At 39.2% G+C, this 24,520-nt stretch overlaps 2 protein-coding genes and 1 non-coding gene across 5 annotated transcripts; 1 reads left to right on the forward strand and 2 right to left on the reverse strand.

The window, feature by feature from the left end:
- Window positions 1–805: 805 nt before the first annotated feature.
- On the reverse strand, window positions 806–3,475 carry LOC117791380 (organic cation transporter-like protein). Its single transcript, XM_034631112.1, has one exon. It carries the CDS (start codon window positions 2,933–2,935, stop codon window positions 1,247–1,249), a length of 1,689 nt encoding a protein of 562 aa, XP_034487003.1. The 5' UTR covers window positions 2,936–3,475; the 3' UTR covers window positions 806–1,246.
- A 2,558-nt stretch (window positions 3,476–6,033) lies between these two features.
- On the forward strand, window positions 6,034–24,476 carry LOC117789842 (myosin heavy chain 95F). 3 transcript variants are annotated; one of them, XM_034628992.1, is made up of 18 exons: window positions 6,034–6,380; window positions 17,949–18,143; window positions 18,765–18,838; window positions 18,909–19,038; window positions 19,111–19,272; window positions 19,333–19,595; window positions 19,659–20,065; window positions 20,134–20,878; window positions 20,932–21,364; window positions 21,422–21,663; window positions 21,721–21,941; window positions 22,005–22,235; window positions 22,648–22,695; window positions 22,917–22,961; window positions 23,247–23,367; window positions 23,426–23,543; window positions 23,601–23,702; window positions 23,767–24,476. In XM_034628992.1, the coding sequence occupies exons 2-18, from the start codon at window positions 17,957–17,959 to the stop codon at window positions 24,024–24,026; spliced, it is 3,789 nt and encodes a 1,262-aa protein (XP_034484883.1). In that variant the 5' UTR covers window positions 6,034–6,380; window positions 17,949–17,956; the 3' UTR covers window positions 24,027–24,476. The 3 variants fall into 3 exon arrangements, with proteins under 3 accessions (XP_034484883.1, XP_034484882.1, XP_034484881.1); XM_034628991.1 differs by lacking the exon at window positions 6,034–6,380 and adding an exon at window positions 17,728–17,805; XM_034628990.1 differs by lacking the exons at window positions 6,034–6,380; window positions 22,917–22,961.
- On the reverse strand, window positions 11,478–11,561 carry Trnal-uaa. Its single transcript has one exon. It is a non-coding gene; the product is annotated as a tRNA-Leu (tRNA).
- Window positions 24,477–24,520: the final 44 nt, after the last annotated feature.

Raw genomic sequence — 24,520 nt, forward strand, 5'->3', positions numbered from 1 at the left:
AAGAAATATTTTGACTTGTAAATTTGCTAAGTCAGAGGCCTGAGCAACTTCGAACTGTCATAACTTTGTCAAAACTGTACCGATTTTCAAGCGGTATGTCATTTTGATCATGGTTTGGCCTCTTTATTCATTCTGTATTCAAATATTTTTCATTTTAAAAATTTTATTATTTATCGATTTTTGAAGCCATGGTTCTATGCCATGGACCTACCATCAGGTCCCTTTAAAATTTTGAAAAATAAAATTTTTAAATCTCAAATTTTCGCTTTTAATCAACCCTATATCGTAATTAGCATAAAACAACACTTTAAATTTGATAATTAAATTTGAAACGTTTCATTTTCTTGTAAGATATCATGATAAACTGGACAAAAATTTTGACTTGAATAAAACAAATTACCATTATACTTGTTTCAGGACGTTCCGGAAACTATGTTTGTTTCGGTTTGATTCCGTGAATTTGACTAAATCTGACAAGTCTCCCACTTATAATATCTGCTGCTAGTATATTAATATAAATTTCTGTTTCAATTTCAATTTAAGTAAAATGAATTCCATTTTTGCATTAAAGAAATATAATTTATTTATTATTTATGATAATTTGGTCCAGACAAATACACAATTTGATTTAAAAATTTTAATAAAATTAAAAATAAGTCGAGTGCGTAGAGATAAGTACATTGAGCTGTATATTTATTTGCTACAAAAATTCGTTAGAGTGTAGTAATTAAATAAGTACGAGTATAAATACATACATAATACAGTGTCATAGTTGGCAGGAGGTTAATTTGAATGTGTTTGCGTCTAGTCGGGATTAACAAAGAGAGCACTGATTGGGATCACACTGTGTGCTGTCCCTGAAATATATTTAATCCCCCTTGAAAGGGATAATACAGGTATTGTCGAAATGGTCAAAACAAATCCACCCCCGTCGTGCCACAGATTTTTCTATGCTCTGCTTTCAATTCATTTTTCTATTTTTTTCATTTCATTTTTTTTTTTTGTTTTGGCATGCATATGAGATTTCTGAAATATAATACTTTGTCTTTTGTCGTTTTTCATGGAACTAAATGTAGGAAAATGTGCTTAGGTTGGTCCAAGCAGCAGTTAAATGTAAAGTTGGATAAATAAATGAGTACCCACAGTCATTCATTAATTCTGTAGCTACCTAGATTCTCGCGTAGGGCATTCGCAAGTCGACTCCAAAGTTCGAGAATTGCTTGTGAGTTTGCTTTACTTTTTTTTCCTAGAATTTGTGGCCTTTGCCATTGGCCAGGACACCGTTTAGGGGCTGCTCCTCCATGGGTTTGCCCGTCTCCACGTACAGATCCTTGCTCTCCTTTCTGCCGAATCTCTCGCCGTCGGCAATCGTCTCCAGCGTCGGCTTGTTGAGCGTCTCCGGCAGCAGCAAGGACACGAATCCGGCAGCCAACGCCAGGGAGCCATAGACAAGCAGTGGAAGAGCTGGCCAAATGTGGGCCAAGGAGTTCAAATATGCCGCCAGTATGCCAGTGAGACGAGAGACCATGGAGGCAGCTCCCATGCCCACGTTGCGCACCACAGTGGGGAACTGTTCGCTGGAGAAGAGGTAGATGGTGCCATAGGAGCCGGTTATGGCCAGCTTGCCAATCATGGCGAGTGTCACAGTGAGCCAGTGCAGGCTCTTGGGCATTAAGCCGGACAGGATGAGGCCGACACCGGCGACCAACATGCAACCGCAGAGAATCGAGCGACGTCCCCACCTGTTGAGTGTCAGCAGGAGCAGACAGTAGGCGGGTATCTCCACAGCGCCAGAGATGACAAAGTTGAGCAGGTCATTGCCACCCAGATTGCCAGTGCTCCAGGACAAGCCATAGTAGACACCGGTGCAGACCAGCCAGTCGAAGAAGATGACGAGTGTCTTGCGTCGCAGATTGGGATATCGTAGTAGATCCCACACAGAGGGTGTATTCGCCGGCTGCTGCTGCTCCTGATCCCCCTCCAACTCCCTTTGCTTCTGCTCCTGATTGCAGCTATCGCCCTCATCCAGCAGCACCATCAACGCCTCCGTTGTAATCTCCACGCGATTGAATCTCGCCGCCTTCTTGATCACTTTAATGGCTCGCTCCTTGTCTCCCTTGGACAGCAGCCAGCGCACAGACTCCGGAATGATCCAGTAGTAGCACATGAAGATCAGTCCGGGCAGCGTCAGGGCAATCTGCAGATAACGCCAGTCGTGGACAAAGTAGGCAAAGGCAGCTGTCAACATGTAGCCCAGGGAGAAGAACATCATCACAGAGATGCCGGCATAGAGACGCTTGGCGGGACCCACCATTTCCATGGCAATCACATAGGCGACCAGGAACACACCCGATGTGGTGGCACCCACCATGAGGCGGGCCAGCGTATAGGTAAAGTACTCCGGCGCCAGGCCAGCGGCCACACCAAAGATCACCTGGATAACCAGCGAGGCAAAGAAGATTGGCTTTCTGCCGTGCTTGTCGCTCAGCTGGCCAAAGATGATGCTGCCCAGGAGCACGCCCACCATGAACATGGCATCACTGGTGGCACCCCAAAAGCCACGTCCGCAAACCAACTCGAATTCCGTGACGGCGCTGTTGAGATACGTGGACTGATCAAAGATGTATCTGCTGCAACGCTGCGTCTCGTTGCTGGTCCTGTAGTAGCTGCCATTGACATCCACAGCCAGTTGGTAATATTCACAGGTGTGCTTTTCGCTAGGATAGGCGAGCTCCTTCAGCTGCGAGGGCAAATCATAGCTGGCATTGGCGGGGTCAGAGGGCAGTGCGCAACGGAAATCCGGCTTGGCGAGCAAAAAAACCCCGGCGAGCTTATGAAATGCCACAGGAATGGAGGTGAGCGCGATCAACAGATAGATTATCTTTTGGTAGCGCCCGAAATCGCCCAACTGAACAATCACTTCATCGTAGCCCATCTCGTTTGAGGAACGTCTTGTTCCGCCGGCGTCACAATTCAAACTGTGCCCACAAATGCTATTCCACTTGCCGTCAAATGAATCACTAATGAATACTTTATGAGTGTGCAAAAAAATATATTTTTTTTTTTTTTTTTTTTTTTTTTGTTAGTTGCTTTCTTTTGAATGCGTATCTCGTGATGAGGCGACGACGACGCTGTTGCTATGACGGTGACGTGTACTTTGCTCCGACGGCTCGAATTCGGATTCCGATTCAGATTCCGTTCCGATTCGGAGAGAGCGTAAGCTTGAGCGAACGGTCAACCGGCAACTGAGCAGCAACAAAAGTTGCTTGGCCAATTTATGGTTGTTGGCAACACGTGTTTAATTCTTATGCCGGTCGGATCTGACGCAACCGAAATTCACTCAATAGAAATGTTCGCAATGACCAATAAAATATGCAATGCTCCAATGTTCTTGATAAACCGCAGTGGAAACCCGCATGTGCGTCACTATTCGCTAACTGAATGGAACTAAGCTGCGCGATTGAAGGCCGAACGAAGACTGAGACAATATGCTTACGATACCTTCCGATATGTCTGCATATATACATAAATATATATATGTCTATATATCTGTATATTTGTTGCGAACACAATGCGAGTATCCATCATATGCTTTGGCTCTGTAGATATAACATTGCCAGCTGTCTCTCCCTCTCTCTATCACTCTTTATCACTCTCTCTATCGTTCTGCCTCTACCTTACTCACTCTTTCTCTCTCTCTTTCGACTTAGGCTCTCTGTTTGTATCGGAGAAATGGTTTCCAACAATTAGGAGAGCGTTTTTATGCTTAGCCGGCAAAAGAACCGTCTGTACTGCAACCCCATATCAAAGAGGGTTTTGGACTGGTTTTCGCTTTTGGCCCGGCCAACTAACTAATGAACTCAAGAACACTGACGAAAGCATTCGCATATGTCATCATTATACTCACTTTGGGTATACATACTATACTGGCATATCGCGTGTTTTCATACCTCTATTGCCAAAGTGGAAAGAACCTTTGGAACCGCTCTGAAAAGTCCATTCGACAAATGTTTTCGGAAATTTAACAATCTGTTGGGGAAAAAATGATTTAAAAAAAACACAAATCTTATTTAAATCTTGGAAATTAGCGTATACTCCACTCATCTTGCTTTAGTATGAAAGGTCGTTTCCGGTTTTGACATGAAAATCTTGCAGTTTCCAGAATTGTGTATTTCGAATCGCAAAAATAAACACATTTTTTGATTACATTTGCGCATTAAAAACACTTATGTCGGGCATATTATATTTAGCTTTATACAATTCGAAAAAAATAAATGAAGATAAAATGGCGGGCAGCTCAGAATATCAAACTTTAAATTAATTTCCTAGAAATTTTAAAAATATTTGGAATAAATATTTATCGAATTTTAAAACTAATTGAATTAATAATAAGGAATTGAGAATATAAAATAACTTAATTTATTGTCAGTAGAAAATGATAAAAAAAAATATTTTTTTTAAAGAATTTAATATATAACATAGAATTTACAGTTTATTAAAAATATATAGCCTACTTTTAGGGGCATTTCAAATATATCCTGAACAATTTCTCTAAAGCATTCATTTATTTTTTGAATTCCTCAGATATATACGTATATAAACGCGGTATTTTATAGTCGTTCACCCTAGTGTTTAAGCATTCTCAGACGTTCGATCGTATAAATAATGACGAAAAGTTTGTATTGCAGGTTTCAGTTTCGATTTACTGGAGCAGCTGAATACAACAAAAGTTCATTTAACTTCAATTGGTATCTGTCAATGACAATTATAGCTATATGGAAAATCAATTGAGAACAGAAAGAAAGAAAGAAAGAACGAGAATTGTGTTGAAAGTCAAGCAGTGCCAGTCACAGTCATGAATCGTTCTACGACTCTAGAATCTAGATCCAAACAGTCTCAATTAGACTCAATTAGTCAGCGTAACTCAGTTCAATTTCGGAATCAGAGAATCAGAACTTAAAACGAAAGACATACAAGTTTATGGAGTCCAAAAGAAATGCGAAAAGAGCAATTAACCGATTTATTGATTTGATTTGTTTATGAATGCTAATTAATATGTAAAATAATAAAATACATATGTATTAAACGAGTTATTTGAACCTTTAACTGAAAATCAAGATAAAAACAACTTAATTCGCACAATTTAACGTCACATTATAATTTAAAAAATTTATAAATCAAAGCCTAAACTAACGCATCAACTGTTTTATTTTTTTTATTTTAATTCATAACAAGCTCTCCTCACTAAAATGGAAACTTTTATACAAATAGATAATTTAGATTTATGGCCAGCAATATAAATACTTATATCTAAATTGGTTGTGTAAATGCTACTGATGTTGCACTTACACATACATTTATACATGCTGCTTCTCGAGGCGCCTTAATTGGTGATCACTGTGTGTATATGTATAAGTGCTACGCCTAATACAGAGAAACGACTTGATACGATGAAAAACCTGCTGAGCTTCGAGAGAGCTAAAAAAGCAGTGCATAAAAAGCTAAAGAATTCAAGTGGTTGCAAGCCAAAGGCCAAGTTTGCAGAAATACAGCAAATGAAGCTCACATTTGAATTTAACTGCCGCTAATAGACAATGTTTCAAAAGAAAGTTAACAGTGCATACTTCTGCAGATTAACATGACCGTTGAGCATTCGGTTGCAGGGTAAAATTTTGTATTTTACTGATAAATTGAAAATTTTAGTTTTAATATTTTTTATTTTAAATTTTAAATAATCTATATAAAATAAGCCCCAGTAATTTCAGAGTAAATAATTTCCCGCTGCTTATCCCCATTAGCTTAGCAACATTAAGAGGGATATTTTAAATAAATTCCTTATCGCTGCAAGATGCTATGTTGAGCAACAAGCTGTGTGTAGCTACATGTAGCTAAGCATGGTGTGCTGCGCTACACTTGAACAGTTTTACAGCACAGTCTACGCACGCAATCGATATATCGATATACATGTTAGCCATTTTGAGTATTAAACATCGATTACAAGATGTCGAATTGGGCATCGCGGGCAGTCGAAATAAAAACATCGAACGCTGCGGTCCGGTGCGCGCACTCAGCGCAATTAATATGAGATCAGATGAAATTTAGTTAGCTAAACAACACACTCTATAGAAATACGTCAAGTTAATATTTGTGTTCGAGGACAGATTCGCCTTCTGCAGCACATAAAACTGCACAGTGGGCAAACAGACAACAAAATTTATAATTAACGGAAATTGGCGCGTTTCTTAGTGCGCGTCGAATGTCAAAGTATTGTAAACATTTTGGATTGTGGTGATTTTTTACAGAATAAAACCGGCAAAACGGAGTAACAACAACAACAACAACACCAATAACAACAACAACAACAGCGGAAGCAGCAACAGGTAAGCGCATGCAATTTGTAGTTGCCCTTCTGCCTTTTATGCCAGGTTCAACCTGTAAACTGTGAGTTATTGTTTGCTACGTTCTGTTCTGTTCACTCTGCTGCTTTTTATTTTGTTGTTTTTTCTACAATTTATTTTATTTTTTTTATTTTATTTATTTTGTTGATGTTGACGGTTATTCTTTCTGTTGGCATTGGCGAATCGTTGGCTTGGGTGCGATAGGCCAAAGCAATCGATAAACAAAGAACGGTCACAAAACGTGACCATGAATCGTAAGGCAGTGGGAGTGGGAGAGAGAGCAAGGAAACGTGAGAGGGGTGCGCAGTCGCGGCATGTTCATGTTCACCCCCAACCGACAAATGTCAACAGCGAGCGAGAGTCACCACCAGACGCAGCTGCTGTCTCACCCACACACACACGCACACACACACAGTGCAGTGGGCTATAAATAGAAGAAACAAAAAGCAGGAAAATTAAAGAAGGAAGGTTCTGCTTTGGAAACTGGAAAGATAGATTTGTGTGCGACGCAGGCGCAGACCATAAACATTAAACATTGCTCAGGGCCATTTTAGTTGAGTGCGGAAATGAACAAACATTTCGGAGTGGCAGAAGGAGCTAATATCCAGCACGCACACATACATGCAGTCATTTACTCATGTCAGGCACATTTCATTTAATTATGTTCCCTGGAAATGGGAATGAAATTGGAATTGGAAATGGAAAACAAATACGTGATGAGCTCCTGGCGCATGTGTATCCGTAAACAAGTCGAAAGCTTCACACACACGACACACAAATATACAATGGTGTTTAGAGCTTAAAGCACTGCATGAAGTAACATAGAACTTCACGAATACATGCACACTTAACACTTACACAGATACGTATGTATATATCTTGGCTCGTTTATTTGCAAGCCAATTAACGGGTTTAGCCGTTGTGTGTGAGTGAGTGAGTAAGGTTCATTGTTTGCAGTCACCCCCCTGAGCACCCGCCCGCCCTCGTTTCAGCCGAAAAAAACGAGTCTCATAACAAGGCGAAGGGATCGCTGCACGCGCCACAGCTGAGAGCACGACTCGTTCTCGTTCTCTTTCTCGTTCCGCATGTGATCGTCAATTGTTGACACGAACATCCTTTTGTCGTCGCACCCGACAGCTGTCCAACTATGCGGATTTACCCAAAATAATTTTTCGGTTAGACAACAATAGAGTTAAACGCAAGTTGCTCGTTAGGCAAACACCGCCCTATTCTGTTACTTTGATCAAAACCAAAATCCAAAACTCAAACCCATTTGAAGTGCAAATTTGCATATAATATAAAAGTGAAACAGCTGCTGACTTCAGTGAAAGTTCATAGATTAATTGCTGCTTTTGTTTTCTAGACCATTAAGATTATCATGTGTTTTTCTTATTTGTTTGTTTTTGCATCTTTGTTTCCTTCGTAGAGATTTTATCAAGTCAAGCTTCCGAAATGGATTTAACTTATCTGTTGTCTGCATTTTTATTAGTTACATCACAATATATAACGGCACCTCTTGAAATATGTTAATCCCATTCGAAATCACAAATCACGTTTATAAATGAATCAATTAACTTTAAATTAATTCAACTATCAACTATGGAATAATAGAGAAACATGTCTTTAGTAGTTTGATTTATTTGTGTTTTTTTCTTTCACCCATATAAAGTTGTGCAGAATTTGTTGGCCAAATATTAATATCTTTATTCTGGCCCAACTGCATCATAATGAAAACGAGATAAGATTAAAGTAATGATAACAAAACTGCACAGTTCGTTTGACAAGAGCAAATAAATTAGGTTGATACGCAGCTCACAAAAAAAGGAGGTAGGAAGATTAAAAAGCAGAGTGACCATATTTGTATTGTATTATTTTTTAAATTAATAGCTTAAATAGTGCCTTAAAAAATACAAATAAATAGTATTGTCAATACCCTATCTACCCTGTAGAATATAAACAATAAACAATTTAATTTTTATTTATATCTTAAACGGAGCATTTACAGCTGTTTACTAGCTTGCAAACAGTTAACATGCGTTTTTCGTCAGATGAAAAGCATTAACAGTATTGAAATAAATTGTTTATTTTCATACTTAGTATGTCCAAAAGTGCACTTGGTGATTTCACAGTTTACCACACACACATGTGGCAAGTTGGGGAGGCAGGCAACAATAACTGACAGCAAAACATATGGAAAATCTGTGAACATGTGTGTGGAACAACAGAAAAACATACTCATAAATTGTGGGACCCCAGTGAATCCATCAACATTTGAAGCGGGGACTTCCCGCTGGGAAAAGATGCCTCTTGGCAGTTGTACGAATGCTCCTGTGACTGGAAAATGGGAGAGAAATGGGAACTGTCCGTTAGCTGGTGTAGGAAATGGCGAGCGATAATTGTTGTGTTTTGGCTTTTGTTTTTCAATTGTTTTTGTTGGCTGGCTTTTCCTGTTTTTCATTTTTTTTTTTTTTTATATGCTCAACGTCTGCATTAATTGGTTCCACTTGCGCGACGTTTAACGATCGACAGTAACGAAAACAAAAATCTTTGCAATTTTTTCTTCGAAACTCAATGCAACAGGGTGTCATTGAACTCATTTAATGAATGCAGGATGCAGTTGCAAAGTAATGTGCTGTAATGTGCATCCCAGCCAATCGACCTGCATTTGTTAACCGACAAAAGCCAACAAAATCTAAACTAAATTCAAAATACAACCAAAACTCAAGTTAAAGCCAACTCGTTTTGGTCGCTGAGTTTTGCGCATGCGCAGCGTTTTGTTAGCCTCTTTACGGTACAGTGAACTTTACTCCGCTCCCTGCCGTCTCTAAACCCCCCCTCCTCTTAGCCCTGAAGCCAAAGTCATGTTCCTGTGACGTTTGGGCCATAAATTTTACAGCTGCAACGCAGCCAGCTTCTATTGTTGCAAATGTAATTGCTTTTTCACCATTTCCTCTGGACTTAGAAAGAGATAGATCGCTATTGTAAGGTTTTTCCGAGGCCCGAAACTTAGGGCTAGTTAGCTGGATGACTCATCAATGCTGACAGCGCGTATTTTGTACTTCTTGTTTCAACTTTTTTCTGTTATTGCTGGAGTTTGGCATCAGCCCCCAAGCTGGCATTATTATCCATGTCCAGAACGGGCCTTGGGCAGCTGCAAATCTGTTGCAAAACAAGTTGAACTGGTTGTTCGTTCACTTGCCACAATTGGAAATCCATGCAACTGACATTAGCAGATGCATCTGGATTGTTGCTGTTGCTGTTGCTGCTCCTGTTTCTGCTGATGTTGCAGTTGTAGTTGCTGTGGTATGCTGTGGCCCCCGCGTTGCAATCGCGAACCTGTCGCCCCAACCCCATGGACACTGACACCGTTAGCGTCCCTGGACAGCGACTGAGCTGAGCTGTGCCTGCTGCGCTTGACTGGTTGAACTTGATATTGAAAGACATGGCCAAAGAACTGACCACTAAGACTTGACCATACAAGAAACGGGTTTTTATCAGCATCATTTCTATGGCATTACCATATATAGAAGAATTCTTATTTCATTCTTTTATTTCTTTTACTGACAACGAGCCCAAAGCGTTTCTGTCGCCTTTTGCAAACAATTTATTAAAATTCCAATGAAATTTTATAATTTCTAAGCCACGTTCTTTTGTTGATGTAATCTTTCAACGTCTTCAACTTCTTGCTGGCTTTTAACTACTGAAATTGTCCCAATTATTGCACAATTTTCGACTTCTCTCTTTACTTCGTCTCTTCTCGTGTGTTGTCTGTATTTTTTTTTTGCCCCAAGCAATTTGAATTGTTTTTTCACGGTAATAGAATGGCAACCAAGCTTGGGTTATGAAATTATGGCAATTGTTTGGCTTTTTTAATGCATGCAATCTTTTTACCTTTACTTATGTACTGTGTATGGGTAACTGTCACGAATACGAGTCTGTTAAGTAGGGTAACAAATTAAATGGGTCAAAAGCAAAACAGAGAAATGAGGAAAACGCCAGTTTTGCAACAGTTGTCACGTGTTATGGAAAATCAATTTACTTATCAGCTCAAAACACAAATAATATTATATGATTGAAGATGATTTTGAATTGATTGCTCAGCTCTTAAATTGTTTTTTAATTCATCCAACATAATTTATGTCTGTAACGAATTAAATTCAATTCATTGCATGTTGCATCACGCATCCACAGATCATCAAAGTTTTAAGATGAATGCCACATTCAACCCTTCAATTCAAATCCAAGCTGCTTACTAGTTTAACGCTTGACAAATTGATTTTCTCATTTATTTATTTATTTCCATATAGCTGCGACTAGCCTAGCCCAACTCTTAAACAGTTATGGATCTTTTTAGCCATGTTTTTGTTTTGATTCGTTGCGCAATGCAACAGAATACATAACGAAGCACACCGCAATAGACAATAGACACATAACGAACAACACGATTATTAATTATTCAGAGTCAACGGCATTTGCTGGCCCTTTGTTGTGCCTTTTTTGTTTGGTTTTGGATTCGGGTTTGGTCTTTGGTCAACCGGAAGGTGTACGGCACTCGCAATGGTAGAATAACTACCATTAAATAGCCCGTTTTGGGTGGCCAACACAGTTAGAACTGCAACTGCAACCACAAAGCAGCCAAGTAATAAATTATTAATAATGACTCCCCTTTCAAGTAATTATTTCAAATGCATTTAAACCGCGGGCTAGTAATTACTTCTACTGCTCAAATCAAAGCAAATTGTTACTTATTGCTTAAATATATGCTTATAAATATGTAGATTCAAAAAATATCTCTTTCGATAGTATAATTATCACTTGGCATATTTTTAATTTAATAATTATTTTGTATAATTTATTAATATAATTTTTCAATATGTTTATTATTATTTAGTTTAATCTATGATTGCTATAAAAGCGAATCCAGTCTATCGTCACATTTTCATCCTACAGATTTATTTACATTTATATAAAATAATATACTACCCGTTCTGCATTCCAAAAAATATTAATTGACGCAAATAGAAAAAGTTTAAAAGTTGTTCTTGTCTAAAAAAATTTAAAAAAGTAATTTTTCCGAATTGTCAGGTGTGGGGTTCGAACCCACGCTCTCTCTCGAGAACCAGAGCTTAAATCTGGCGCCTTAGACCGCTCGGCCAACCTGACTTGTTGAACGAGTCGGGCCAAACGTGCTACATAAGCAGCACAGTTGTCATTGTCAGACGGTTTTCAGGTATAGTGTTGCTTGCTGCTTGCCTACATTTAATGTGAACAGGGGTGTGTGTTTGTGTGTATGTACTTATATGTGAGAACATAAATTTAAATTGCTTTTGCTAAGGGAAATAAGTGTGTATAATATATATTTGTATGTATGCATGTAAATTGTACTCTAACTCTAATTGAAGCTATTTAATTTTGGCAATTAGATTTAGTAATTAAAATAAAAAAACCTTTGTTTCTCATTGCAATTAGCAATTGGTTTATTTTTATACTATCACGCTCGCACATTGAAAGCGCTTTTTTGCAAATTATTCGTTTTATTTAGAAGCGAAATAAAAAGCACACAATGCCAGGCAGACAGCTGATTGGCATACAATGCTTATTTTCTCCTCTCTCTCTCTCTCTCTCTGTCTCCCTCTTTCCCTGAACAGCAGTCAACCCTCGCCTCTCCCTCTCACCTTTCTCTGTTTATCGTGCATTCATTCGTTGGTTTCACATAAAAAGCTTAACGAAAGCTTTTCTAATGCTTTTACTTAAACCGCAGCCATTGTATGCTTTGAGATTTAAATTCTGTACGTTATGCTTTGGAAAGCTCAAATAACAAAGTTCACATAGTTCACCGGCATAGTGCTGACGCTATTTGATTGTAAACAAATGTGGAGACAGTCCATGTTGCAAGCCCCTCGCTAAGTGCAACACTCAAGCAGCTGTTGCTCCAGTGGAATAACTCAATTTTAGCAGCTCAAATGAAAGAAACACCCAGCGGGGGAGACGCGTAAATTATACCGGAAGTTGTTATGTCATGCCAAGCTGCACTGTCATTGCATTGTTGTTGATGCGTTTGGCCATTGTGCGTCTCTCTTGTTGCAGTTGCAGTTGCAGTTGTTGCAGTTGCCTTTGCTTCCTGGAGCACTTCAACGGAGTGTTACAAATTTTTTGCCATTGTTTGCGGCTTGAATTGGAGCATAAACAGAACGCGAGGCGGCTTCATAGGGCACGCAAATGGAATTATTACTGTGCCACCCACACAAAAAACACACACAGACACACACACCCACACACATTCACAGTCATTGTGGATTCGGCGCAGTTAACGTTGCTGAATATCGTTTACGATATGCGATGCAACAATAACAACCCCGATACGAACAACGAACATCCTTCTCCAATTGAGCACAGAATCCGGAAAACGCATCAGTGCAATTCGTGAGTTCATACGCTGCAGTCGCAACGCACGTGTTTTCGTTCCTCATCGGGTCGTTTAGGGGCGGGGTGCCAAAATAACTCGGTTACTGGGTGAAAACAGCACAAAAACGACAACAAATACAACAACGAACATTATATATTGAGATATCTGTAGTTATAGATGTACATTGAATGCAGTCAACACGTATCTCAACGCTAATTCCCGAGCTAAATACACAGATACAACTACACTTTGGCCTGGCCAAGACGCATATGGCATAGCAAATCACCATTTCTCAATCTTCAACTCATCTGTTTGCTGTTTGATGATTTGTTACCGCGTAATGTAGGTCAGCAAATTGCAATTGCTGCAAATTGTGCAATTGTAAAGTTTCTCACTTTTCAATAGAAGAAAATCTAATTAATGCACTGCAATTGAATTGGAAAATCCAGAGCGGAAAGCGAAAACGAAAAATTGCTGGCAGTTGGAAATTATCCAACATTAGGCTAAATGTGCGAAAGTGTAATGAGGAACAAGAGGAGAAGTGTTTAATCGATAGTGAAAATCAAACAAGTTTGCCAGCCGTTGCCAAGCCCTGTATAAAATCATAATATCAACAACAACAACGACATCGACAACGACAACAACAATCTATGTGCATATACTGAACGGTTTCAGACCCAGGTCAACCCCCTTAAATATTTGCTTAGTTCAAAGTGCACTCAACTGCATCAGCACCCCTTCTTCTTCATCTTCTTCTTCTTCTACTGACTCTGTAAGTCAGTCAGCCCCTTTCGATTGCTGTCGCAACCCTCGACCCCATAATGGATTTCTATACCAATAACAAAGAACAGCATGATCCTAACTCCGGTGAGTTTAATGAATTTTAGTGTGTATTAATTGACGCTACTTTAATCAAACCTAATCTTATCTGCAATCAATTTTGTTTGTTTTGTTTGTTGCAATTAATTTACTACTAATAATAGATAATCGTACAGAAAGGGCGTTATCACAAAACAAAAGTTACCAAGAATTTTTAAACGATAAGTGTTTTATATTTGAAATTTGGATTTAAAAAATATGTTTTTGGACTGGAAATGATTTGCTTCCTGAACTGAAAGTGTTTGTATTTCCAAACTATTTAATATTTCTTAATTATTTGTATTCATTAAATTTTTTTTACCAAATGGAAACAACTAAACTGGATCTTCTTAAATATAAAGAGTATATCTATTTAAATTTTTAGCTTAAATGTAGCCATAGACTGCATTTTTTGATAATTTTTATTTGATATTTATAATTGATCGGCCAAAATTGCGAACAATGCATTCAGATAACAGGTGCATTGGCCTAAAATTGTGATAAAAAGAAGGTTCAACGTCTCAGTGTTTGATCAAATAAATGCCAAAAATTTGCGACTTAAGATCGCATGAATAGCTTGAACATTTACGCAGCACTTTGGCTAATGCATAAACAAATGTTCGTGCTTTCAATTACAGTAATAAGTGACTAGCACGGCAAACTAGCGAGACACGCAACTTGGCTGATTCACTTTGACCATATGGTGGGCGGAAAAGGGCGAGACGATAAACATTGCGGATGATATCACCGCACACCCGCAACATACTGAGATGTGTGTGTGTGTGTGTCATATAGTAAATCAGGGAGACGTGTCTGCTTTTCCGGCTGTATGTGTTTATGTCTAATTGGAACTTTGGCTGACTCTCTTTGGTCTGAAAATGACATGTGCACGTGCTCAGGTTACGTATACGACCTGGTCAAGCAACCCAGACCAGGCGTGCCTAAATAAGCCTGTTAAGGCCTTTGAATATTGTCTCAGGTTCAGGTTGAGGTTGAGGTTGAGTTTGAGATAGTGGTGTCATCCATTACCGCGGCATCACATTTCATAAGCCTTTGTGCGTCTACCGTTTTGCAAATGACTTTGCTTTTTATTCTGTCTAGATGTAGAAGAAGCCGCAATCTCAATGTTTTCTTGGTCTTGGTCTTGGACACCTTTTGCCGTTTGCTTTTGCTTTGTGCTCATTGTCAATGTCGCCCTCAAGCACTTCCTGCGTCATCAAGTCGCTTATGCTGTTTTTTGTTGCTGCAGTTGCAGTTGCTGCTACTTGCCACACTTGGCTGCTTGCCCTGAGAGACCCGGAGACTCGGAGACTTGCATTTCCATTTCTAGAATGCAGCTTGGCAACTTCGTCTCTACGTAAATGGCCATCAAATGTGGCATTCATCTCACACACACACACACACACACACACACACACACACACACACACACACACACACACACACACACACACACACACGCACACACACACACACACACACACATATGTTTAACGCTCTCCTGGGTGTTTCATAGGCAACTTCACTTTTTCATTTTTTTTTTTGTTTCTTTGCGCAATTTGTAATTTATGCCGACGTCTCATGCTGAGGAGCGCAGAGATTCAAGTGCCAGACAAATTGTAGGCAAAGAGGCAACTCTTCCGAGGCGTCAACATCAACGTTGCTGACATGCATGCAAAAACGATTCAAAACATTTATAAAAGACAATGAAAGGCTAACAAAATACCCTCTGCTCATATAAAGACTACAAACAAGACATAATAAATTATAATATATTTTAAACTTGTCTCCATTTTTTCTGTTATCTTACACAACTTTCTTCCATGTTAAAAAATTTAATTTTGCTGGGAATTGTGTACTAAACTATTTTAAATTTTTTAAATGAAAACAAAGTTTTCAAAATAATTTTCTAAGGACATTAGAAATTTCCCATAAAAAAAAATTTCTGAAATATCTCTTTTAAATATTGCAATCTCATTTCTATGCTTTTTACTACATAAATGTTATATGCTGCAATTTGTAATAAGTACAGGGTATAACAACTGCAAATTGTAATTGTGATTTTTTTCATTGCTCTCCCGCTCTCAGCATAATCAAGATTAAGTTAAATTGTCGGAAAAATTGTTGTTAATTTGCGTTGCACATTATAAAGCGATTTCAGCCAGATGCATAGGCCAAGTTCCACTTTCTTTGCACAAACTGGGGTAATTGTGATGAGTCTGAGTATGTTGCAGTTAATGGGCTGGCTCAATTAATTCGACGATATCATCAGCCTGAGAGCATTTCTCAATTATGCTAGCAATTCTGACAATGTTCGATGTTAACTTAAGACTAATGCAGTAAAATTCGTGACACATTCATGCTGATATGAAAAACATTTGGAATATTCAAATATTCATTTTTATTGATAAGAGGTTAAGAGCTTTTTGAATAAGAAAACCCTATGCGTCATAAAATAAAGAGTTTTTTTGTTATAGCAAAGAGAGAATAGCGATATACTATATATTAAAGAAATACACAAATCCCAAACAAATCGAAGAAACTGTATCCATAAATGTCGAGCCGTTAAACGGTACGTCAATTACACCCACTGTCTGACTGTCTATTCATTTTGTTCATCGTCATCAGTTCTCTCGCCCAAACGAATTGAGAGAAACGACAAAACAAAAAAACTTGTTTAACAATCATTTAATAATTTAGCACTTTTGCAAATTTCAACTTAATTTATGCGGGAACGGGAAAATGTCATTGTCTTTCTCTTCCAAAATCAAATCGGTTTATAGCCCCAACAACAGATCGAGCTGGGGCCAAATGAGTGTAAACCCGAACAATGCCGAACCGAAAACGAGGCATGCACCATTAACGCAGCGAACTAAATAAATGAATTTCACCTTGACACCGTCGCTTAAAACAATACTCAACGTCATTGTCTTAGTTACCCCACACTGGGATATAGCTACAAGTATTGAGATATAGAGCTATATATATTGGGGGGCAGAGGACAATGCTGTAAACGAGAACTTTGCGGTTTCAAATGTAAATTGCGAGTAGCAAGTAGTTTGTATACTCGTATGTATATTTGCGAACTGCAACAATCAACAAGGTCGACATTGTTATGGGTCTCCATCTCTCTCTCTCTCTCTCTCTCCCTCTCTTTCTACGTTGGTTTGCCAACACCTACACGGATGGCGGAGTCGTGCTTATCAACGGCACTACGCCCATGAGTCAACGCATGACCAAGAAAGGTAACCAACAAATAGACAAAAAATAAAAACTGAAACGAATAGCAAAAGTAACAGAAATTGCCACAACGCGACAACGTCAGCGAAAGAAAGAACAATAGCCGACAGTGACAAAAAAGAAAGAAAGAGAGACAAACAAATAGTAGAGTAAGAGGGAGGAAGAGGGAGAAGAGCATGGCGATCGAGGGACAGGTAAAGGTTTAATAGCTGAGAAATGCTCAACAAGAACTCGACATAAAACACCGGCAACAGAGCAGCAAAACGGCCTTAATGACTGTCTAAAGATAAAGCCAGACAGAGAGAGAGAGAGAGAGAGAGAGAGAGAGAGAGAGAGACTGAGAGAGCGATCTATCAATCTACGCTTATTAGTGATGGCAGCGTGGCAGGCATAGAATATAAGCAATTTATAATAATAATAAATAATAATTGTATTTACAAAATACTACTACTACCTTAATTAAAAACAAGTGTTTGCTCAATTTAAATATTTGTAATACCCCCAGACCTTATAAATTTATTGTTCTTTATTAAAAGTTGTATATATTAATTTGTCTGTTAGTAGGAATGCTTATTATTTAATTTTACTATGCGTTAAGAATCTAAGATGTTTATTTTTTATGATTTTAAATATGAAAATTTATTAAAAAAAGAAAAGAGTGTTTCCACGTAATACCCTGGCTTATCTATTGAAATCATCAATCTCTCATAAAATCGTACCATACCGTGTCGTGACACGACAATCGATTACAATTCAATAAGGTGCCAGCTTTAACTCCCGAGAGAGCTCACCTGGTTGGACTCGACGAGGTTCGTTAGTTGCCTCAGTTGCTTTTGTGAACTCTGACGACGCGGCTCATACGCAGAACGCTGTTACCTACCGTGTTACCTGTTGTCTAGTGGTGTTAGTGACGTTGATAAGATTTTTCATTTCGATTATTCATTTTGATTACTATAGAAAATCCCCATTTTATGTTTATCAATCCATTAATTTTATAAGCATAAATGCTTTAATCGTGATTTTAATTCTCTTTTTGGTGCTTGCAGTGCGAAAAATGTTGGAGGATACCCAGCTTGTTTGGGTAAGGGATCCTGCGGATGGTTATATACAGGGTCGCATTACGGAAATCGGCAGCAAGGAGTTTGAAGTTACGCCCATAGATCGTAAATTCCCAAAACGCACTTGTCACTACGATGACATACACTCCTCTTGTGATGGACCACAGGATCATGATGATAACTGTAAGTATTACAAAAATATGACTAAGTGTATGCATTTATATATATGTGTGTGTGTTTGTCTAATTTTATATTTATTTGAGGTCTTTATCTCTGATATGTGTTTGTTTTGTGTTGAATGTGATTACATAAAATATAGAACAGTTTGGATATTCAGTATGAATGAAAAGATTTGTTTATCTATTCTACATTGAGTAAAGACAAGTCTTATCTGATCAAGAGTCAGCTGCAAGTGAAACACAAGATAATATCTAATTTAAACTGCTGACAATTCTGGTTACTTTTATGGTACTCTTTTTTAGTGAAACCTAAAACTTGCCGATCAGTTGAGATCGTTTTCATGGTAATAGCTGCAACTTTCAAACCAACCAAATCTCACGTGTTTTATGCTCTACTTTTCTTGGGCAAGATCATAAACCTTTATTTTGTGGTTGTCGCATTAAAAACCCTTTTTTGTTGATCGTTAGCTACGCTTGCGTGAAACAGTTAAGCGGTAAAGCACTTAAATATAACACTCGACCCCAACCCTGAACCCGGGAGAAAGCTAACTTGCACGATAAAATAACGAAATGTGTAATGCATATATGTTTAAAGAATAATGAGACAACTTACTATAATTTCCAGGTGAACTTATGCTACTCAATGAGGCCACATTTCTTGACAATCTGAAAACGCGTTATTACAAAGACAAGATCTATGTGAGTAATCCACTAACCTAGAGATATATTTAGCAACCTTTACTGATTATCAGTTATATTCTACTTGTAGACCTATGTGGCTAACATACTCATTGCCGTAAATCCGTATCGTGAGATTCGAGAGCTCTATGCACCGGATACCATTAAGAAATACAATGGACGCTCCCTGGGTGAATTGCCACCGCATGTGTTTGCTATTGGTAAGTGATGATTGATGATTGATGACTGATGATGCAGTGTCAAACTAAACTCTCTTCATTTTCCTCTTTTAGCGGACAAGGCTATACGTGATATGCGTGTCTATAAATTGTCGCAGTCGATTATTGTGTCCGGTGAATCGGGAGCTGGCAAAACGGAGTCCACCAAATATTTGCTCAAATATCTGTGCTACTCACACGACAGTGCTGGTCCCATAGAGACCAAGATATTGGATGGTAAGTAGTCCACACTATTAAAATATATATATTTATTAAATTATTTATTCCTTTTCTTAGCCAATCCTGTGCTGGAGGCCTTTGGCAATGCCAAGACCACACGCAACAACAACTCTTCACGTTTCGGCAAGTTCATTGAGGTGCACTACGATGGCAAGTGTCAGGTTGTGGGCGGTTATATCTCTCATTATCTGCTGGAGAAGAGCCGCATTTGCACCCAAAGTGCCGAGGAGCGTAATTACCATGTGTTCTACATGCTTTTGGCAGGCGCTCCACAGCAATTGCGAGACAAGCTCAATCTCGGCAAGCCGGATGACTATCGAGTGAGTTTTTGAGCAGCTAAAAAAGTGTTCCGATTTCATGAAATTGCTTTACTTTCTTCACAGTACCTTTCCGGTTGCACGCAGTACTTTTCCAATGCCAAAACCGAACAACTTATACCCGGCACTCAAAAGTCAACCAGTCATCAGAAGAAGGGTCCTCTCAAAGATCCCATTATCGATGACTATCAACACTTTCATAATCTGGACAAGGCATTGGGTCGTTTAGGACTGTCGGAAACTGATAAAATGGGCATCTATACGCTGGTTGCTGCCGTGTTGCATTTGGGTAACATTACCTTCGAGGAGATACCCGACGATGTGCGTGGCGGTTGTCAGGTGTCCGAGGCATCGGAGCAATCCATGACCATCACAAGCGGCTTGCTCGGCGTCGATGAGACCGAACTACGCACCGCTTTGGTGTCCCGCGTCATGCAGAGCAAGGGAGGTGGCTTCAAGGGCACGGTTATCATGTAAGGAATAATTACTTGACCAAGCTAATCAGTTTTATCAATTACTAATTTAATCTCATTACATTTAGGGTTCCTCTGAAGATCTACGAGGCGAACAATGCACGTGATGCCTTGGCCAAAGCCATTTACAGTCGCCTATTTGATCGCATTGTGGCTCTGATCAATCAGAGCATTCCCTTCCAGGCTTCCAACTTCTATATTGGCGTGCTCGATATTGCTGGCTTTGAGTATTTCACTGTCAACTCGTTTGAACAGTTTTGCATTAACTATTGCAATGAGAAGCTGCAAAAGTTCTTCAACGATAACATTTTGAAGAATGAGCAGGAACTCTATAAGCGCGAAGGTCTTAATGTGCCGGAGATTACGTTCACGGACAATCAGGATATCATTGAGCTGATTGAGGCCAAATCGAATGGCATCTTTACGCTGCTGGACGAGGAGTCCAAGCTACCGAAGCCATCGCCATCGCATTTTACCGCCGAGGTCCACAAGTCCTGGGCCAATCATTATCGTCTTGGACTGCCGCGCTCCTCGCGCCTTAAGGCACATCGCACTCTGCGTGATGAGGAAGGATTCCTGGTGCGTCACTTCGCTGGCGCCGTTTGCTACAACACGGAACAGTTTATCGAGAAGAATAACGATGCCTTGCATGCCTCGTTGGAGGGATTAGTTCAGGAGTGCGAGAATCCGCTTCTAAAGCAACTCTTCCCATCAGGCAGCAACACTTCTGTTCGTGGCAAACTCAATTTCATCTCTGTTGGCTCCAAGTTCAAGACACAGCTGGGCGAACTCATGGAAAAACTCGAGCAGAATGTGGGTAATAACACCTTGAGTTGATCAGCTAATTGATTTGTTGTTATCCACAGGGCACCAATTTCATACGCTGCATTAAGCCCAACAGCAAAATGGTTGATCGCCAGTTCGAGGGCAGCCTGGCGTTGGCGCAACTCAAGTGTTCCGGCACCATATCGGTGCTGGAACTGATGGAGCACGGCTATCCATCGCGTGTGCTCTTTGCCGATCTCTACAGCATGTACAAGTCGGTGCTGCCACCGGAGTTGGTTTCACTGCCGGCCCGCACCTTCTGCGAGGCCATGTTCCAATCACTCAATCTGAGCGCCAAGGACTTTAAGTTTGGCATCACCAAGGTCTTTTTCCGACCTGGTAAATTTGTGGAGTTTGATCGCATTATGCGATCCGATCCGGAGAATATGCTGGCCATTGTGGCCAAGGTGAAGAAGTGGCTTGTACGCTCACGTTGGGTCAAGTCGGCTCTGGGTGCACTTTGCGTCATTAAATGTAAGTTATAAATTCGTTGAGAAGGTTCCTTTTATGCATATTCTTCGCTGCTTTCAGTGCGCAATCGCATCATCTATCGCAACAAGTGTGTGTTGACGGCACAGCGCATTGCTCGCGGCTTTTTGGCTCGCAAGCATCATCGTCCTCGTTACCAGGGTATTGGCAAGATCAACAAGATACGCACCAATACACTGAAGACAATCGAGATTGCCAACGGCCTGAAGCTTGGTCGTGATGAGATTGTCGGTGGCGTGAATGATATTTACAGGCAGATCGATGATGCTATTAACAAGATAAAGGTGCGTCTATCTACATTCTAGTTTGAAACTCTTCTGTTAATTTCATGCTTCCCACAGCAAAATCCTCGCATCACCCAGCGTGAAATTGACTCCATGTACACTGTTGTCATGGCCAACATGAATAAGCTGACTGTCGATCTGAATACCAAGCTGAAGGAGCAACAGCAGGCCGAGGAGCAGGAACGTTTGCGTAAAATTCAAGAAGCCCTGGAGGCGGAACGTCGTGCCAAGGAGGCAGATGAGCAACGTCTGCGTGATGAAGCTGAGAACAAGCGACTGTGAGTATGAATAAATAGCCTTCAATTATAATCTACTTACTCTTACTACTCTTCTTTTAACAGCAAAGCGGAAATGGAAACCAGACGCAAGGCAGCCGAGGCACAACGTCTGCGACAAGAGGAAGAGGATCGACGTGCTGCCTTATCACTGCAGGCACAGTTAGAAAAGGAAGCCAAGGACGATGCCAAATATCGTCAGCAGCTTGAACAGGAGCGTCGGGATCATGAATTGGCGCTACGTTTGGCCAACGAGTCCAATGGCCAGGTGGAAGATAGTCCACCAGTTATACGCAAGTATGTTAGCTATTATAAAATATTGAAAATTGCAGGCGAATGTAGAAATCAAGGATAGGAGTTTATGGTGCAGGTCAACAAGGGAACTATATTATACTGAATAATTCAAAGTTCAAAACTTTAAATCTAAATTATCAAGCATTTTTTCAGAAAAAATATATGTGCATAAATGTAGGATATCTCCGAGCAGTGTTTAGCTATAAATCAGAAATTATTTTGTACATATTTATGAGGGAAAGTTACAATGTTGTAATTTATATATATATATATTTAATGAACGAACCGAAACTCACCAACTTTTTCCCATCCCTTTCACGCAATCTATTCAACACAATCCACACACACACACACACCCCACACACTCAAATATACACACAACAAACAAAACCAACCAACAAAAAAACAAACACAGTGGTGGTCTCAATGACGCGTCTCCCATGGGTTCCAACAAACTGATCAGGTATAGCACGCTTTATAATTTAAAAATATCTTTGTTATTCTTGTACAAAATTAAAAACAATATCATTCTTTTGCTTTCTAAAAATGCTTTTCCAACTTACACTAATTGGACTCTTTTACACAAAAAAAAAAAAACTAATTGGACTATGTATATTTAAAAACAAAATCAAAATATCTTTACTTCTACTTTATTTCTACTTTTCTATATACTTTTTAAACAAGTTTTTCACAAGTTGTGTCAAACATTGCTTCGCGATATTTAAATAAGTGAGTTGGTGCTGGTTTTGAAAACTTTTAATAATACTAACTACTAAATTACTAATACCCCTGTACTAAAACTTATACAGTTATTATTCACACTAATTAAAGCATCCGTTTTATTGTAATAATGTATATTGGCTATTAGTTGTAGAGCTATTTAAAGCTGTTTTTCAACTTTTCTTCTAAATAATAAGCATTAAATCCCATCAATAACTCACTTTTGCGTACGCTTTTCGTAATGTCGCATGATTTATCTATATCCTTACTAATCTTATGATATATGCAATTTAGATCGGAGAATGTACGCGCCCAGCAACAAGCATTGGGTAAACAGAAGTTCGACTTGTCCAAATGGAAGTATTCAGAACTGCGTGATGCTATCAACACGTCCTGTGATATTGAACTGCTTGAGGTAAGTACAATTATTTGTATTTTTATAAATATATCACTAAATTGTTATACTTTTGCAGGCCTGTCGCCAAGAGTTCCATCGCCGCTTGAAGGTGTACCACGCCTGGAAGGCAAAGAACCGCAAGCGCACCACCATGGATGAGAATGAGCGTGCACCACGCAGCGTTATGGAAGCTGGTAAGCTAAGCAATGTAATCAACTAGCAGCAGGCAGTTTACTATTTAAAACTTTCAGCTTTCAAGCAGCCGCCAATTGTGCAGCCCATTCAGGAAATTGTGGCGGCTCAGCATCGCTATTTCCGCATACCCTTCATGCGAGCCAATGCGCCTGATAACAGTAAGTGTAGAATTCGAGTATATCATATAAATTTAAATTCACTTGCATACTCCCTTCATTAAAGCTAAGCGCGGTTTGTGGTATGCTCACTTTGATGGCCAGTGGATTGCCCGGCAAATGGAGCTGCATGCTGATAAGCCGCCAATTTTATTGGTTGCCGGCACCGACGACATGCAGATGTGTGAACTGAGCCTGGAAGAGACGGGCCTGACCCGCAAGCGTGGTGCCGAGATCCTTGACCATGAATTCAATCGCGAATGGGAACGCAATGGGGGCAAACCATACAAGAGCCTGGGTGCTAAGCCAAATGGAGCGGGAATTTAAACACAATTGCAAAAACATATGCAAAAAATAATCAAATTTGCCGTTTATCGATGCTGATCGACTGGTAAAAATTTAGCAGTCATAACAAAATTCTATAATATTTTTGCAACACTTTTGATAAAGACCACGTCCAAAATCTTATGGTTATAAACAACAACAAAATTGAATATATATTATACATGTCGACAGTTCTTTTATAAAAATTTTAATTGCGTATGGATTTCGTTTTAATCGCCCATTTATTTACGCGTACATATACATACGTACATTACATGCATACAATATGTATTACATATGTATGTATACTTTTTCAGTTAATTAAGTGAATGTGTAATACGATAAATGAAATGGCAAGTTGTATTTAGTGTCTAATGAAATTCTATTTAAATGTATGTTTTACATAGCTACATATATTTTACAGTATTTTAAATTAAACATTAAAAGCTCGAAGTATAAGCTGTTTTATTTTTTGGGTTTTGGAATTTATTTTGAGG

The sequence above is a fragment of the Drosophila innubila genome (assembly GCF_004354385.1).
Source record: "Drosophila innubila isolate TH190305 chromosome 3R unlocalized genomic scaffold, UK_Dinn_1.0 2_E_3R, whole genome shotgun sequence".
NCBI classification, from domain to species: domain Eukaryota; kingdom Metazoa; phylum Arthropoda; class Insecta; order Diptera; family Drosophilidae; genus Drosophila; species Drosophila innubila.